Below are 18,194 nucleotides of genomic sequence, written 5' to 3'. Positions count from 1 at the left end.
ATGATGATAGAAGGAGGGATTACCGGTGAGCTGATAATGAACAGAGAAGTGGGGCATCACATGGCCTAAAGTAAAACGAGTTGTCATGGTAGAATGTAATTTCTTAAAAGCTCTGCTCCCGGTGATGAAATACAAACCCTGGCCTTGCTGAAGGGTTATATGACTCCTACGACCACAAGAGGTCCTTGCCCACTGTTTCTTTTCTTTGGTAAAATTGTCCTTTCTGACATAAGGGCCATCCATGCAGGTCCAGAGGCTGAGGAACATGGATGCAATGAAACATTAGCCAATAGGGTACAGTTTTCAGAGGTAGCAGTGGAGTTTGGCAAAAGCAGATAAACCTTCTTGAGGCCCCCTAAGTGCACTGTCTTTTGGTAAATGTTGATAGAGAGGACCAGTTGACATAAGGGTCAAAAACAGGCTCTGAGGAAGCCATATCAGGCATGTGGAATTATTTTCCCAACCCTTAGGGAGCACCTCGTTCCATCAGAATAGGTATACAAAATATTATGGCATAGTGGATAATCATCAAAAGTATTATTAGCGGAAGAAGGCGATGTTAGGCCAAAGCTTAAAACACCACTCACCTGGCTCAAGGACATCAGATAAAGTAATAGGAGTGAGCGAGACTTTATGGACAGGTTTTCCCACTTGACAGATAGCTGGTGGCTTGCAAAGATCTCCCTATTCCAGCAGGGTGAGATTCATGGTGACTGCTATGAACTTGTTGGCAAAGTCAACATATTGGTGCACAGCCAGCACTGGGAGAGGTTAAGACCAGATAGACTGAAAACAACTTGACAACATGGTTGTGTTGATGGTACAGATATAAGCCAGGGAATTCAGCAGGCAGGAAGCACAGGACCAGAAAAACCGACAACATCATCACCAAGAACCTTGATCTTACAGCAAGACAGCAAAGCAGTCCCATGGATCCCTCCTCGGACCAGATGGGAGGTCCGAGTAACTGTGGCTGGAGACAGGAAACAGGCTGTGCAGGAGCAGGTGGTGTCATGAGGAAGCGAAGTTAAGAGTTAAAAAAGGTCCGGAGATGATAGAAATCACTGTCGAGTTCCTCCTTTTTCAGCTGCGCAAGACCAATGATGTTCCTTTCTTCTTTCTGGGTCCAAGCAGATTGGGTTTGCTGCAGCACCCGGAGATTTCATTGGCCCAGAGACCCGGTAATTCTTTTAGAATTCCGGAGTCTCCGGGCCAAATCCGGAGAGTTCCCAGGTCTGCTCACCCTACACCCTCCTTGTGAACTCTGTTCCTCACCCAGGCTGCTGCTATCTTTGCCTTCCTCCAGCACTTTCCACATTTGCCTGGAGCTGCCTTCCTGAGTTGCTGTGTCATGCTCTCAGCCTGTCCTGACTCAAAAAGGTCGCCTTAAACTTTAGCTCTCCTTGATCATAGGCTCAATGATTTTTCATGATATTTACTATAATAAATACACATTTCCTGAAGCCTTTTGTTTTGTTTTGTGGGTCTTGATTAGACTGTAAACTCCATGCAGCAAGTGCTCTCTCTTTTGTGTAACTGTACAGCAGTGTAGAAATAAGTATTAGTAATGGTACAGATTTAAAAACTGAAAACAAATTGCACCATAGTAAAGTTAATGAAACTGGGCTTTAAAGCCCCTATTCGCTCCTTTAAAATTAATAAGAAAATAGTTTATTAGATAATGCTGCCTATATTTCTTAAAGGGAACTATGCTTATATAAAAAGAAAATATTAGTTACAACTTCAAGTTGCTGAAACAGAAGAGAGGTTAGATAGACATATTGTTCGTAGAGAAAACATTACGCTCTGCTGGTTGTGATAATTTTTATTGGACCTTCAAAAAATGGTGTACACTGAAAATTAACTAATTACCAAAAGCTATTTACATGGCTCCAGCTAGTAGTCACACTGAACTGTCAGGAGCATAAATTCTGCTAAGAGACACCAGCAATGGAGGAAAAAGCAGTATGGCAGAACTAATCACAGCTTTGGATTTGGATCTATGCTGGAGTTGGAATGGTTTTCCCATACTCACATTGCCAGATAACTCTCTGGTGTCTGCTGGGGATGAGGGATGAATGACTCAGTGTCACCCACCGCCGATGACAGCTGCTTTTGCTATCCAAGCGCCCAGTGCTTGAGCCATCCCTGCTATCACCTTACATGAGCTAAAAATGGAAGCAGGAATGTGAATATTTGAGCCGCGGATCTCTCCCTTCCCCAGTACTGCGACAAACCAATCCACAAAGTTATCAGCTGCGCAAGTACAGCTAACGTTAACTAAACCCTTTCTAGTGAAGAACAGGAAACAGTCTGTCGCCTGAGAAAGAAAGAGCAAAAGTCAGCCTTAAATGTAACAATTTAAAAGGATAAACCAGCCACAGGAAAGGTAAATCTCTTTATAGTAAATAAAAGCGTGAAACGGTGAGGGGATGAACTTTGCCGTGGGTTTCAAACCAATGATGGGGGACACGCAGACCATGGATAACCTGGAAAAGCAGCTTATCTGCCCCATCTGCTTGGAGATGTTCACCAAGCCTGTAGTGATCCTGCCTTGCCAACACAACTTGTGCCGGAAATGTGCCAACGATGTCTTCCAGGTATGTAACCAAGGCATGACAGGAGAATGTTCATCTAATGAGGACTTAAGATGGTTAGAGAACGTCTCCCCAAAGTAATAGAGTTTTAATAATCATTCTGGTATCATGATTTCCTGACTCGCAGCATGCATTAGAAGTAATAGTAGAGCTTGGGCTTAGAACCTGCTTGCTCTAAAAGTTAGTTGCTTCGCTTCCTCTCCATTTTATTTTAGTGACAATACCAAGTCTTTAAATACTCCCATGATGTCCTTATACATGCGTTTCAAGGTGAGACAAACTGGACAGGAATTTGTCTGATCCCAGATCCTGGGTATTTGCATGCCCACTTATTAAGGACATGACTTCTGATCCTGAAAACACCTGAAGGCATTATTCCCATCTTCTTGTCTTTCTTACAGAGATGCCAGGAGTTGGGTAATGACTGGATCAGTTTTTCTAGGGTCTTGGTGTAGTAAAATAGCATGAAAAAATTAACACTTTTTACTGCTTTGAGAGGCCCAAATATTTTGTTAACTCAGACACCTAAAACAGCTCTAAGTGGCCTAATCTTCATATATGTATGTTAGGTGGTATATTGATACTGGCATCTTGCCTTACACCAAACTTAAATCACTAATTCATTCCTTGTTGCACTTCTCCAAACATCCAGTTTGCAAGAAAGCAGCATTTGTCCCTTTTATTACTGAATTGCAGCAAGATTTGAATTTTCAGGCTTTGGTGTGGTATTTTCCTTCGCAAACCAGCATCTACTATGTGTGACATCACTCAGCTCTGTAAGGGGGCCCTGTGGCAATTGTTCTGCTTGCTTCTCCTCCTCTCCCCTAAAAAACAGCCCTGTTCACAATTTGTTCTAGTTGCTCTGGCCTTGCTTTAGGCTTTCCTAAGAAATCTGCTACTCTTTAGTGCTGTGTATTGCGGTATAAATCTCTCACAGCAAACTTCTGAAGAATGGATCATCAGACTCTGGGCAAAGCACATGAGATTAAACTCCCCTTGTTGTTGAGGTGTTTAAAATAAAATACAATCAATGACTGAGCAATCCAAGGTCAATGGTCGCTGTAATCTTTCCTGCCTTTTCTGCTCTTAAAAATGTGGAGAACATAGTTCCCAAAACTGAAATAGATGTGTTGGAGATCTATTTGTTTCACCTTCACTTATTATGAATGATTTAATAATCGACTCGGCTCTACAGCTGGTGACAGACATACATAGCTCATACTCTGTAAATAGCTTCTGGTGTGGTTTTAATCCTGCTGTGCATATGCTTTATTCATGGCACCTGCTTTGGCAGGGTTGCCTAAGCTTCAGTACAAAGGTTTCTCCCCCACTGATAAAGTAAGTTTTTCACTATCAAACAAAGGATGACTTAAAGGGATTCAGTGCACTTAGAAAGTCCAATTTCAATATTACCTTCTGGCACACACCCATTCTCCTCCCACCTCCTCAAAGAGGCCATTTTAGTATTTTTAGTCATTTGTATAGTACATAAAAGATGGTCACAGCACCGTGCAGAGACACATAAGAGAAAGTCCCTTCTCCTTGGAATGTGCAATCTAGTCAAGGTCGATGAGACACAAGCAAAGAATAAATAGGCTTTGAGTTAAAACAGTGAGACCATGATTGGGAAGAACCAAACCCAGGTGGGTTTTAAGTGGGAGTGAAGAAGAGGCAACTTAAATTGAGTAAGGCTGCATGGAATAAGAACTCTTATACAGGAAAAGCAGCCATTGTAAGCACTGGAACATCCTGGATCAGCCAATATGCTTAGCCAATTCACCCTTTTCCATTTCACAGTTTCTAGGTAGGATTGTTAGCTGGCCACAATTTTTTACTCAGATGTATTTTCATTGTTCTATTCCATTGCAAGTATGGGAATGTAATCCTATTTAGGGAATGAAAACTACATTGCCATGAATGCAGTGGGATAAAACCAGGACCAGGCTGCTGGTTTAAAAGAAAAAAAAATGGAATACAAACCAGGGCTGCTATCTGACTCCAGATTTACCTGACAGGGTTGATCCAGTCCAGACTACAAGTCCCTGCATGCCATTGCATGCAGGGACTTGTAGTCTTTGTTTTCACAGGGCATACAATAGGGAAAAAAGGACTATATGTCCCAGCATGCAAGGGGGTAAATTCAGAACTGGATCAACCCTGTCAGCTGAATTCGGAGTCAGTTGTTAACTCTAATACAAACTTGTATCCCCACAGACGAGGGAACCAAACAAAGAACATGGGATCATAAAAATATATAACTATGTGAAACAGCAGCAAAACAATTCTGCAAACAGAATCAAGGACAGCGTGGTATAGTGCTATCCTATATGATGTTAACTGCACAAGAACTTGCAGTGCCAAATACATAAAATCATGTACCACAGTCCATTCTATTTAATTTTTCTTTTGTTTAGAGTATGTAATTAAAATGGATTTAATGAAAATCTTGTGTGAGCAGGTGCTGTAATCTGTGGATATGAAGATGGAATAACAGATTTGCTGTTTGTTTGTTTACTTACTTCCTAAGCAGTCACAAGACTGTTGAAACAGTCCTTGAGTTTGTAGAATTGTCATTTGTTTGTGCGTTATAGTTAGTGCTTTTATTTGTAATGCTTTTTTTCTTAACAATAATATCACATATGTATTCTTTTTAAGTGTCTGCGTACACATTATCTCCTGAACCAGTCAGCCTAGAGCAATTATCAGGATAGGTATATCTATATAAATGCTCGAAAAAAATGGTTTCCCATTAAACTTATAGATCTAGCCTAACCCTGAAAAAAATGAAGAAAAAATGATTGAATCTAGCCCATAACTGAAAAAGAAAAGAGCAAAAATGAAATAGACTCATCATCTTTTGCATCCAGTAGCGTTTTTCAACTCATTCAATATCAGTGAACTTCCTTCCCATAAATTAGTTTAAGATTGGAATTTCTGTATATCGAGACTAAGGACATATGATTCACAAAAGTCCTTAAATGTCATGCTGCGTTACATTTCTATACTGCCTTCCTTGGACAACAGTCCAACCCAAGATGGTTTATAAAACAGGAAAATAATACAATATAGAAAAATATGTCATTGAATATATAATACAGCCTAAAATCAATAACAATGAAATATAATTAATTGGTATTGCCTTAGTATTTGTATACGCCAAAAGGATAATTTTTCAGTAGGGTGTTTATGCTCCTGTAATTGTGATAAAATTTATAAAATGTAAAAATAAATAAAAAGCAAGGTTGCCACAGAAGAAACAGCAGGTCCCTTCTGATCTATAAAGTAGGGGCCCTTTCTTGCAGAAATCTGGTAATGTGTGACACCCGTGATCTCCTTATTCCCTGATCTCCGCTTTTCTTTTGATGGTCTTTCTTCTCCCTTCCCTCCCCCCATTTTAGTTTTTTAAAGTGATATAGTTATGGAAAATTGGAGGTTCTATTAAGATTTGGAATAATAGAAGTTCATCATAATGCTTGTACAAGTTTTACAAATGTACGCTTTACTCGCCTCAATAAAATTCAAAGTTTAAAGAAATAGTGTTAGTAACTGGTCCATTCTTAACCCCTAAAAAGAAAGGGCTGGTCCAAACATTTCTCTATGTGCAATAGCAGCAAAACTATTACACAAAGAGATTCGAGAACATCTTAATATAGATGTACCATATAATGGAGTAGAATGCACTAGAAATTAAAGCGCTAAAGACAATGCAATCATCTACCAACGTTTCTTCCTTGGGTGCCAGCTCTGTAGGTGCAGTGGGTGCTTGAGCACTCCCAATATTGAGCAAACTCCTTCACTATGGCTAGGAAGAGGTCACTTATGTTGAGTTTAGCGCCTCCAATCATTTTGAAAAGTTGGCTCCCATGGTTCATTCTATGCAATTTGTTTTTCGAATTGCGTTAAAAGAAGACCTTCACACAAAGAATATCCATGTTGAAGTTCTTACTAAATACATACAAAAAAAATTAGCGAGGGCAAAAATGTCTACAAAACATTTATAAAATCTATAAACAAGTAAGAAATGAATTACAGAGCAATTCGTATATGTGCTTTTTCTTCTCCACCTCTCCCATCAAATGTAAGCTGGTTTTATTCTGGTTGTACCTCCATGCCTCAGTAGGGCTATCCTTGAGAAGGAGGGTTCAATTAGTGCTTTTTTTTTTTTTTGGGGGGGGGGGGGTGGCTTTGTGGTGCCACAGTAGCCATACCCCTTGACATTTAGCATCACTTCCCTTCCTTGGAAGTGCAAATGGAGCAGCAGCTCAGTGTAGCTTGCACTAAGACATCTACACCAGACCAGAAGGAACAGTGGCCAGCTTTCTCGCACTCTTCAATCTCAGTGGCAAGCCTCTGTCCCCGTGCATCAATATTTTGAAGGGGGGACCCACCTGGGTTCAATCATCCCAGGCCCCTGGGACAAATTCCTAGTTTGGAGCTAAGGTGACAGATTCTATTTGGGGTGGTAGCTCTGTCCAACCTCAGATGGAGGGAGGATGAAGCAGGCCTCAGTTATTAATGCTTATTCATACCTATCCCGTGCTGTAAGAAATTCAGATCCACAAAAATAGGGTGGGGGGAGGATAGAAAAACTTAAGGAAACACTGGCCGTCAAGAATGAATTTTTTTTTTCTTTGGGGATACATTGGTTACCCCGCTTTTAAAAGATGATTTATAAAAGCCCAACAAGCATTAATCAAGGGATGCGCGCGCCGCGCACTGAGCAGATTTAAAAAGCTGCATATCTATTAGAATTGCACACATCTCGGACGTTTTCAAAGCAGGGTGAGGGTGTGGTCTGGGTGGGGTATGGGTGTTTCACGGTGTGAACCTGACATGTGCTCGTAAATACGTATGCGATCCAGTGTGCACCAATGCTCCCTGCCATGCAAGTTTACTTCTTCTGTCGATGACATGTAACTTAGAAAAATAAAGAAAAATAGGCAGATCTGCAGGATTTTAAGGATCGGGGATAACTGGGGCCTGAGAAACCCCACCAGCTTTTCTACATCTGCCGCTCCTCTTTTCTCTTCCTCTGGAGGAGTCTGGGAAACCTGCCCCCCCCCTCCCGCCCCCCCAGTGCTGATTGTGCCAACTTTGGTCTTATGTTACCCGAAGTCTCCTGCATCGACCTCAGTGGTGTGCTGGTCTGTTCCTCTGCTCCAGAAGAATACTGCTTTGCGTGCACAGGAAAAAGATGCACTATGCTGATCAACGTAGTTTGAGGTTGTGGGAGTGGAATGTGATGGTACGGAGGATTTGTAGATGAGGTTTGTGTGGGGGGGTGTATGTATGTATTGTGGGGGGGGGGTATATGGGGGCTCTGATGTGTATATGTGGTTGTGGTGGTATGGGTGAGGGCTGGGGTGGAGGTGAGGGGTGCGTGCGGGGGATGGTGATGTCAATGGAATGAGAGTCAAGTGGGTGATGTGTTTTGGTACACAGGGGTGAGAAGTTGTGTAGGGGTGAGTGTTAAGACTGAGTTTGTGGCTGTGTTGCAGTATGGTGTGAATAGTAGGGTGAGGGTGGAAGTGAAGGGTGTCTGTGTAGGTGGTATGTGGTGTTGCTGGGAGAGGGTGATTTGGTGTGTGAGAGCTGAGCATTGTTACATAGTTTGCAGTGGTTTGAGTGAGGGTTATATGTGAGAAGATATGTTTTTATGGTATGTGTGGTGCTGTGAGGAGGGTGAGTGGCTAGGGGGGCTGAGCATTGCACTGGGATTGCAAGGATGTGCTGGTGGAGGTGTGGGGATGCATGTATGGGTGATACGTGGTGGTGGTGTGAGTGGTCTGAGGAACTGAGTAGGTGGTGTGAAAGGGTGAGTGAGTATGTAGAGGTGATGAGTGTTGTGACAGGGATTCCAGCAGTCTGAGTGGTGTAGGTGACTGCGGTTAGTGGTGTGTGGGTGCAAGGGTATGTTTTTAAGGAGTGAGTCACCGGGGTGGGCAAGTAGGTTTGTGGGGAATGAACATGTGGGGAGGTTGCATGTGGGTGGGGGTTTGGGGAGAAATGTCTCAGGATATGTTTTTGTGGTGAGTGGATGGTGTCAGTGGTATGAGGGGAATGAGCAGATGTTCGAGAAGGTGAATGGTATTAGGAGGGGGGCAGAGACATGCTTGTTGATTGAATGCAAGGGGTATGGGTAAGACCCTAGGGGTGGGGCTTGGAAGGGCGTGGGGAAGAGTGCAGGAGTGTGGACACTCTTTTCTCATTACACTCCCACTTTGTCATCCTTCTTGCCGTCTCAAGTCCTTCTTCCTCCATCCTGCACTCTCTCTCTGCTCTTGGTCCGCTGTCTGCCCTTCCCCTGTCTCCCCACTCGTGACCACATAAGCAGCTGCTTGTGGCTCCAGTTTCACAAGTTTTGTTTGTAGACTTATTTTCTGCCTGCTGCCCACCTCCTCTATATCGTCGCTGACTGGGAGGATGTTATAAAGCCCTGGTAGGAGTTTCAATGTTTTGTTTGCTTGTTTTTGTCGGCCACTGGAGCCTGCTGTTTCTGCCAGTCCCCTCACCAACTCCCCCACAGGTGGAGGTGGCTGTGTGGGGGTGCCTGACCATCCCTGTGGTCCTCCTCCTCATCTTTATCAGAGCTGGACATGTCTGAAATGAGAAACCCCAAAGTGCTAATAATCTTCCCTGGGGGGGAAGTTAGTTTAGTTTATTAAAATATTTTAATCGCTTTATGGAAAAGCTCTAAGCGATTTACATCTTAACATACATGCAGGCCAATACAGTACAGTGCGCTCCCGCCACTGGACGCGTGTTTTCCCTTACCCCTTATTCAGTAAGGGGCCGAAAACGCGCGTCCAATCCACCGAACCTAATAGTGCCCGCAACATGCAAATGCATGTTGATGGCCCTATTAGGTTTTCCCGCGCGATACAGAAAGTAAAATGTGCAGCCAAGCTGCACATTTTACTTTCAGAAATTAGCGCCTACCCAAAGGTAGGCGCTAATTTCTTTGGGCGCCGGGAAAGTGCACAGAAAAGCACTAAAATCTGCTTTTCTGTGCACCCTCCAACTTAATATCATGGCGATATTAAGTCGGAGGTCCCGAAACTTTCCAAAAGTTTAAAAAAAAAATTTGAAGTCGGCCGGCGGCTGTTGGGTCGAAAACCGGATGCTCAATTTTGCCGGCGTCCAATTTCCGAGCCCGTGGCTGTCAGCGGGCTCGAGAACCAATGCTGGCAAAATTGAGCGTCGGTGAGAAGACTTGGAGAAAAGTAATATCTGGTATCATTATACAAATTCCTAATAAAATGCCGCATACAAAAAGAAAGGCAAAGATAAGAGAGGCAACAACACCCTCTCTATCCGAGCCACTTCAATCTCAGATACCAGCATTCTTTTCGTCCACCCCTAGAATAGAGCCGGAGGAGGTGGTCATTGTAGATCAAAGCACTGAGCGGGCGCTTAATCTACCGACCGAAACATCATTGAGCCCCGGAGCTCCGTGTACCCCTCCACCGCCACAAGCAAATTCTTTGGAAGTATCAAAAGTTTCCTTATCTTTAAGTGAAGGCAGTGGAGAGGTCCTGGCTAATAAGGGCAAAGAAGAATCAGGAACAGGAACAGATTTGAAAGTTTTACCACCTAAACCAAACGAAATAACACTTGACTCCCTATGGTCTGCTATTGTCTCTCTCGAAACTGCAATAATAAAACTAACACAAACAAACTACAGATGCAAATCTGCAAACAAAAAATTTGGAATCCTCATTAGAAAAAATGAACAAGGAAAAACAAGGAGTGGAACTAAGATTGAATGCGCTTGAAACCTGCCATCAAAGGTTTACAAAAACAGAGATATTACACAACAAGAGATTAGAGATGATTGAGAATCAACAAAAGTACTTAAACTTAAGAGTACTCAACTTTCCTAAGCTCAACCTAGTCTCACCCTTGGACATGTTTAAGGAATATTTATCATCTATATTGAAATGGCCTGAGAAATCAATGCCTACTATATCTAAAATATACTATGTGGATATTAAGAGTAACATAGCTGAGGGAAAGAAAGAGGAGGGATTGCCATTAAATTTATCAGAGGTGTTAGAAATGACGTTAGAATCAAAAATTGAGGATAGAACTACCTTACATGTTAGTTTTGTTTTTGCAACAGATAGGGATGCTATATTCAGATTGTTTATGAAGAAGAGAACAGAACTTTTCCATGGTGGAAAGATCTGGGTTTACCCAGATCTTTCCAGAACAACTCAATTAAGGAGAAAAAAATTCCTAGAATTAAGAACAGACGTGGAAAGTAAAGGTGGGAAAATGATTGTAAAATATCCATGTAGGTGTGAAGTTTGGAGAAATGGTCAAAAATATGTTTATTTTGAGATAACACAGTTAAAAAAGTTTCTTGAATCTTCCCCCCCCCCGTGAAAATTAGCAACAGGTACGAAGCAGTAAAATATATATATCTAGGTTTGTCTTTTCTTTTCAATTGTAAAAGGTATTCCTGTTTTCCTTAGACCGCTCAAATTTCTTTCTCAATCCTGGAGCACTACCTCTTACATTTCTTACTGCAGATCAGAGATATATACCTAAGTTATTATTGATATAATAATATGGAAAATCTGTAATTATTGGTTTATTTTCTTCTATGTAAGATTGTCAAAATCAGCATAAATAAAAAATTTAAAAAAAAAAAAAATTGAGCGTCGGCTGTCAAACCCGCTGACAGCCGCCGCTCTGGTCCAAAAGGAGGCGCTAGGGACGCGCTAGTTTCCCTAGTGCCTCCTTTTACCCGTTTTTACCGCCGGGCCTCATTTAAATACAGAATCACGCGCACAGGAGAGCGGGCATTTGCCCGCTCTCCCGCGGACTTTACTGAATCGGCCCGATAATTAGGGATAGCGGAGTGAGGGCTGGGGGGAGATAGTTTTCAAGATTTGGCAATTGTACAGAACAGATAGACACAAAACAAATTTGTTGTAAACCAATCATCGCCGTCCTGTGATGCTCCCACCCTCACCTGCCCACACAGTCTAATTTTTAATCAGAAACTAGCGATAAACAGTCTGGTCATTTCCTGCATTCCAGTCTTTAGGACTATCTGCTTTGGGTCATCATTCCAGACATGATCAAGTTTTTTTGACCACAGCAACATTCGCCATCCTGCTATCTATGCCGGGCACGGAGGGCCTGAAGCCATTCCCACTCTTTTCTCCTCAGCTTCCGGGCCCCCTTATTCAATGCCTCCATCTGCCAAATACAATTAAAAAGAAACATTACTAAGCAAACAAATGATTCTCGGCCTGCAGCTTCCACCACCCTGCATCAGTAAAATTGGGCATCCGCCCGTGTGGCATGTTGCCAATGAATGAGGCCCCACACAAAATGGATGTCTGGCATGACCATTCAGGATGGACATACAAGATCATGCGCACAAAAGAACACCCAACTCTTGTCTACTTGGGCGCTCATATGATGTGCATCAGGGACTAACTAGATGCTTAATATTTGTGCGTCCATCACAAGAGCCTCCACTGGACGCAGGGCCTGGGTGTTCTTTCAAAGGTGCTGGACTTGGGCATCCATTGGGTGCATCACATGGGCCCTTAATGGACGTACAACTCTGGGATACTTTGAAATGCGCCAGGCTTGGGCGTCCATTAGTGGGGGCATCACAAGGGCCCTTAACGGATACACAACTCTGGGACATCTTTGAAAGGTGTCAGACTTGGGTGTCCGTTGGGTGTATCACAAGGGCCCTTAATGAATGCACAAGACTGGGATGTCTATCAAAGGCATCACACGCAAGGCATGCCAGCAATGGGAGTTTGTGAGAGGGGAGGGGGTGCACGCCTGCGATGGCAGTTGGTTAGAGGTCGAGGAGGTGTACCCCTGTGAGGATGTTAAGGACATAAGGATGACAGATACATTAATGCACAGGACAGACTCTGTTAAAGAACAAATAATATTTTATTAATAAAATAGGAAAAAAGGGCAGGAAAACAAAAAATAAAATTTGGGGTGCCAGGTCTATCACTCCATCGGCCGCCGATTTAAACTCCTGAAATAAAATAGAAAACAAGTAGATGTTCGCACAATAGCGGTTTGGTTATTCCATACAACATCAGTATCTGCCAGAAAAAAAGAGGGATTTTTGCTATCATTGGAAAGAACTCTCATGAGAAATAATCAGCAATGACCTTTTGGTGAAACTTGGAGCCTCACACTGTGGTGTCCACTTCTGCTGCTGGTTGTAGTGGTGGATCTGGCAGCAAGTCATCGGCTACCTCTTCTTCTAGCCCGAAGCGCAACACAATGTTTTGTAGCATGCAGCAGGCCATAACAATGCATGTGACCTTTTTGGCACTATACTGCAGGGCACCACCAGACTGGTCCAAGCATCTGAATCAGCTTTTCAGCATACTGAATGTCCATTTGATGACAGACCTCATACTGGTATGTGCCTTGTTGTACCGTCTTTTGGCCGCAGTGTGTGGGGCCAGGAGCAGAGTAAGCAACCATGGCTTACAGCCGTAACCTTCATCACCTATAAAAGGGGTAAACAATATTGCATCAATATTGCATATTGTGTTTGCTGACACAATGCCAGCAAACACAAATACACTATTCCAATTGCCTAATAAATATACATAGCTGGCTCATTTAAAATCCCACCACCATACCAATACATTACAACTGAAAAACTTTCAGAAATCAACAGTACGCAATAACATATATCATGTTGGTGATATAATGCTCTTGTACTGGGCCCCACATCCCTCCATTCCACCAGGCTGTCTATAACCCCTCCCCATATCCATATTTCTGGCTCATAACAACTGTTAGTTACTGAGCAGCCAGCCATCGCCGTATTTCCCCTTGGGGAAATCAGTTCCAAGTGATGAACGGGCAAGGATGAAAGAACCATGGCAGCTTCTAGGAAATCATGATACCACGTGCAGGATTTGAAGATGTGCATCACACATAACCTGCACATTCATGGAATGGAAGTCTTGTGATTGTGGAATGCACTCTCTTGTTCTAATTTTGGGGTCAGTGCGATATGGGTGCAGTCTATTACACCCAACACATTGGGCATCACAGCGATTTTGTAGAACCCTCGCTGGATCTCATGGATTTGCACTGGGTCCTGTGGATATGAGATATACTGCCTCATGTGCTTCATCATTGCCCTAAAGATTTGTCCCAACTGCCACAAGAATGAGGACTGATCCATCCCTCCAGTGAGTCCAACAATATTCTGGAAACTTTCCATTACAAAAAAATGCAAAGCACGCAGAAGTTTCACCAACCCAGGGATAGCATGGTAGCGAGAAGCAAGGAGGTCAATGTCATCACACAGGTCCTCATAAAGGGCTAAAATTGCCTGAGAGCTGAGACAATATCTTTGCACCACTTCTGCCTTGGGCAATCCAAGGAGGGTTATCCGTGGCTGAATGACAGGCTTTTTGCAGGGTCTACAGATGTTCTGGGGCTGTACCTAGGAACATAACAGAATAATATAAGACATGGCACAGGCCATCTTAAAACAGTGGCCTATCCAAGTCACAAGTACTTGGTAAGTATACTAGATCACAAGCTAATACTCCATTTTGATTAATAGCAGTTTATGGACTTTCCTCTAGGAACTTATACAAACCTGTGGTAAACCCTGTTATACTAAACACTTATGCTCTAGGAATGAATTCCTGAGGTTAATTATGCATTGAGTGAAAAAATATATTTCTCCAATTTGTTTTGCTAAACTGTGACTGTGTAGCTAAATGGCCAGTATGGCCCTCTTGTCTTCCATCATTATTGTTTCCATGAATAATCGCCCTCCATTGTCTGGTAACCCTTAATCTGACTTGTACACGTAAGAGAAAAATGAGCAGCGAAGTCTTCACGAACCGTCAGATATCGCTAGCCTTTGTACAATAACACTAGGGACAGGGCTGGTGCAAAATTGCAAATGTAAAAAACTCGTTATGGACGCACAAGTTTTGGATGCATGTTACTGCATGAAGGGATAATAGCTAATGAAGTTATTTAAATGGAATTTAAATATGATCGGCACTATTTGGGATGTACTGGTTTGCTCGCACATTATGGACGTGTTAATACCTTTATTGCATGGGACGCCCATTTTGCGCGTCCAAAACACGCGTCAAAGTATGGGTTAACAGGTGCGCTAGGCTGAGCGCATGATATTGCATTGGCCTGTTTGGGTGTTTGAAACCACAGCAACATGCATTTATCTCCTGTCCAGCAGTTTCTCTACTCTTTTCCGCTCATCGTTATTTTCTCTTGGTGGGACCTGCCCTCTCATACTATTTGCTGATCTGTGCATGCATTGCAGTGTGCGCATGTGCAATTATGCTGAAATACTCATATATAATTTAATATTATATTTATATTTATATGATTATGCTCAACCAATCATGCACAAACACACATATATACCTATTGATTTCTATCTTCAGGCCTCAACGTTAAGTGGAGATTCAATACACAATATCATAAGGAGAGGAAAATAAAGGATACTATTAATTGTTCTTCCCCTACATCTATGGACTATTCTACCTTATTTATTTATTTATTTATTTACTTATTTATTTAGCTCTTTTCTATACCAGCATTCATGATAAGTATCATATCACATCGGTTTACATGGAACAATGGATGATAACTGTAAAACAAACCATTTAACAAGAAGCAAAAGTTACATTAAAACAAGGAGAGAAGAACTTGGGGGACTGAGGTAGCCGGAAAACAAAGGATAGAGGGTAAATAAAAACTAACTGGCAGTGGATGTCAAACTGCTTAAGTAGCTGGGATGACTAGGTGGCATCTTGTAGGTTTCTGAAGGTTATGGGAAGGCTTGAAGGAATAGCCAGGTCTTGAGTTTATTACTAGTAGAGATCTAACAAGATCTTTACTAATGACTTTATTACTAGTAGAGATCTAAAAAGATCTTTACTCTTATATATTACCCTACTTCTGTACAGAGTGGAATCAAGCTGATGGTTTGTTACATTTCTGCTGTGTCTGTCTATATTCCTCTGCTCAAGGTGTAGTAAGTTGGGGGCCCATCTACCATGATGTGTTAGATAATAAGGCCACTTTTCTGCAAGGTGAGCATATTATTTGTGACATCATTTTCTTCTTCTGACTTCATTTTTTGGCCTTTTGTATTTTTTGTGTGTTGTATGCTTGTGTTCCGTTTATGAATCTGTTCTGATGCTGAAAGCCAGAAGTCAAAATGAAAAAATAATATGATAGAGTGAGCCTTTCCAGATTGCCTAAGTGTAGTGAATAAAAGATAAGTTAAATCTACCTCTTTCCAAGGTCAATAATCATGCAAAATGCCCATAGTTGAGGGAGGTATTTTATTTTTAGCAGGAGGCTTAATCCTCCTGCTTTTGCAATGGTTGTAATGTCGTCATGTCCCTAATGGATCAGATGGCAAGGCATTAACTCCTAGTGTTATACAGATTCTTAGTTCATAGCTCAGAGACTACATTTGGATCTTAACCAGAAGGCAGAAAAGCAATCAGGAATTTATAGTGGCAGGGAAATGTGACAGGCCCATTTATGAACAGTTGAGGGAGATGAAGCTTATGCAAAAGAATAAGTTGCAAACAGCCATTTTTCGGGTATTTCTGTATACTTTTTACCAGCAGGTGTTTCACAAGTCACTGTATGTCCCTGTTGACAGGAATCTCTTGGGCTGTTATTGTGCAACAGTGTAAATGATCAGCAAAGGCAACAAGTATATGTTCTCCTGATCTTGTATTTTATAACCAGTTTGAGTGCTTGATTGGATAGTGGACTCACTCCTCTCCTGTAAAACAGTGGATCCCAAACGTGCCCTAGTCATACCCTGAACCAGTTGCGTTTTCAAGGTATTCATCATGTTTATCCCCGCTATACAATAAATTTGCATGCCGTGGAGACCCAGTATATGCAAATTTATCTCATGCATATTTCATTCTGGATATGCTGAAACCTCAGCAAGGCTGTGGGGTCACCAGGACAGGTTGGAGAACCACTGCCATAAATGATCACAAGATCAGCTACATCCCCTTTTTCACGAGAGAATTTCTCACTTGTGCCTAAAGCTTCAAAATCTAATGACCTGAGGAAACCACAGATCTTTGCTGTGTTCACTATAACTGGAGTCAGTGTGTATGTACTGTTATTTATTCAGCATCTAACAGACTCTTTCCTTTAAAAAAAAAAATCTATTGGCTGGCCTAGTTGTAATGGGAGAATTCAGTTTGATTCCTGGACCAGGTCTCTCCTCCATTGGCTGCCTGGTGATGGGGAAGAAGTCTCAGTCATTGCTCAACAGTGACATCTAGGGGCCAGACTTTGAGGTGCAGTGCATACCAAGTTCTAGATCTAGAAGCTGCTGTAGGGTCTTTCTGACTGGACCAAATGGGGAAGGGGGCTTATAAAATATGGGTGTCAAAAAATGGTAGTTGTAAATGAAGGCTCACTAGAGGCTAGTTTCAATTGAATAAGAAGACAAGAGGAGCAGAAGGAAACTGCTGGACCAACCCCCCTCCCCTCAACCACATTGTTCAAAGAGAGGGAATTTATTGTTTTAGAAAACTTCTGTTCTTGTATGAGAACTTTAATGAGACTAATGCCAGATGACCTTGCAGCATGTTGAATGGCTAGCGAAAGGTCAGAACAATTTATTTATTTATTTTATTGATTTGGTTTTATATACCGACGTTCACACATGGGTATCACATCGGTTTACATTATAACTTTTTGAGAATGTGATGGTGGTCACGTTATCTTTACATTGTAACATTGTAGCATTATGGATATAACAGAGACCCATTTCAGGTTCAGGGTCTTGCCTTTCGGACTGGTTAAAGCTTAGAATGCTATGGAAGAAGTATTCTCTCTCATGACTGACTTCTGGAAGAGTACAGTCATTGCATTGCAGATGATCAGAGTATCAGCAAAATGGAGAGCACACCATTTAGCATTATATGTTTTCCTGACTGAACAAGAACATTTAAAGGTTTTGATCCTGTGTATTAACCTTGTGGAGTAGCCCAAAGCTAAAACTTTCAATGCCTTTTCAAGAGAAATGGTTCATTTCCTGCATCCCCTATCTACCTAGGGCATTAAAGTTCTGCAACATCAGAGGTTCCAATAAAACCAGTCTTGCTTAAACAAACTTGTTGACGCAACCAATTATGAAACAGAAAAGGCTTTACAGACAGAGGGGAGTGATCTGAGGCAGGAAAACTGCAGTCCTGCCTTTTGTATGTGTGTGTGTATGACCTGCGGACCACTTTTACTTCATCACATCACATCACATCACATCATATAACAACTTCTGAGCAGTAAAGGGGACTGAATTGTGCGTCTCTTACTATCTGAAACCAAGCCTGGAAAGCAAAGGATTTGGGTAAAAATAACCCCTCTTATTCAACTGAGAAAAATTTTATTTTTCTCGTATCTTGCTTAATGTACTAGAATTAACCGCCCTCCCCCCCCCCCCCACTCACACACACAAACAACAACTGAATCTCTACTTTCACTTATTTTTTCTATATAACGACTGTAGCCGGTCAGCTTGCCCAGGACCGGGAAGCTCATGTTTGCCAGTGG

At 42.1% G+C, this 18,194-nt stretch overlaps 1 protein-coding gene across 1 annotated transcript in view; it reads left to right on the top strand.

The window, feature by feature from the left end:
* The first annotated feature begins 2,218 nt into the window (after positions 1–2,218).
* TRIM54 (tripartite motif containing 54) overlaps positions 2,219–18,194 on the top strand; it is a 105,634-nt gene continuing 89,658 nt past the window's right edge. The window contains exon 1 of the mRNA XM_029596335.1: positions 2,219–2,600. Within this exon, the coding sequence (XP_029452195.1) occupies positions 2,433–2,600 (168 nt within the window). The 5' untranslated portion in view covers positions 2,219–2,432. The remainder of the gene's footprint in view (positions 2,601–18,194) is intronic.

Source organism: Rhinatrema bivittatum, chromosome 3 (assembly GCF_901001135.1).
Source record: "Rhinatrema bivittatum chromosome 3, aRhiBiv1.1, whole genome shotgun sequence".
Lineage (NCBI taxonomy): Eukaryota > Metazoa > Chordata > Amphibia > Gymnophiona > Rhinatrematidae > Rhinatrema > Rhinatrema bivittatum.
Note: the sequence above shows the minus strand (reverse complement) of the source record. Positions and strands in the feature narration are given on the sequence as shown.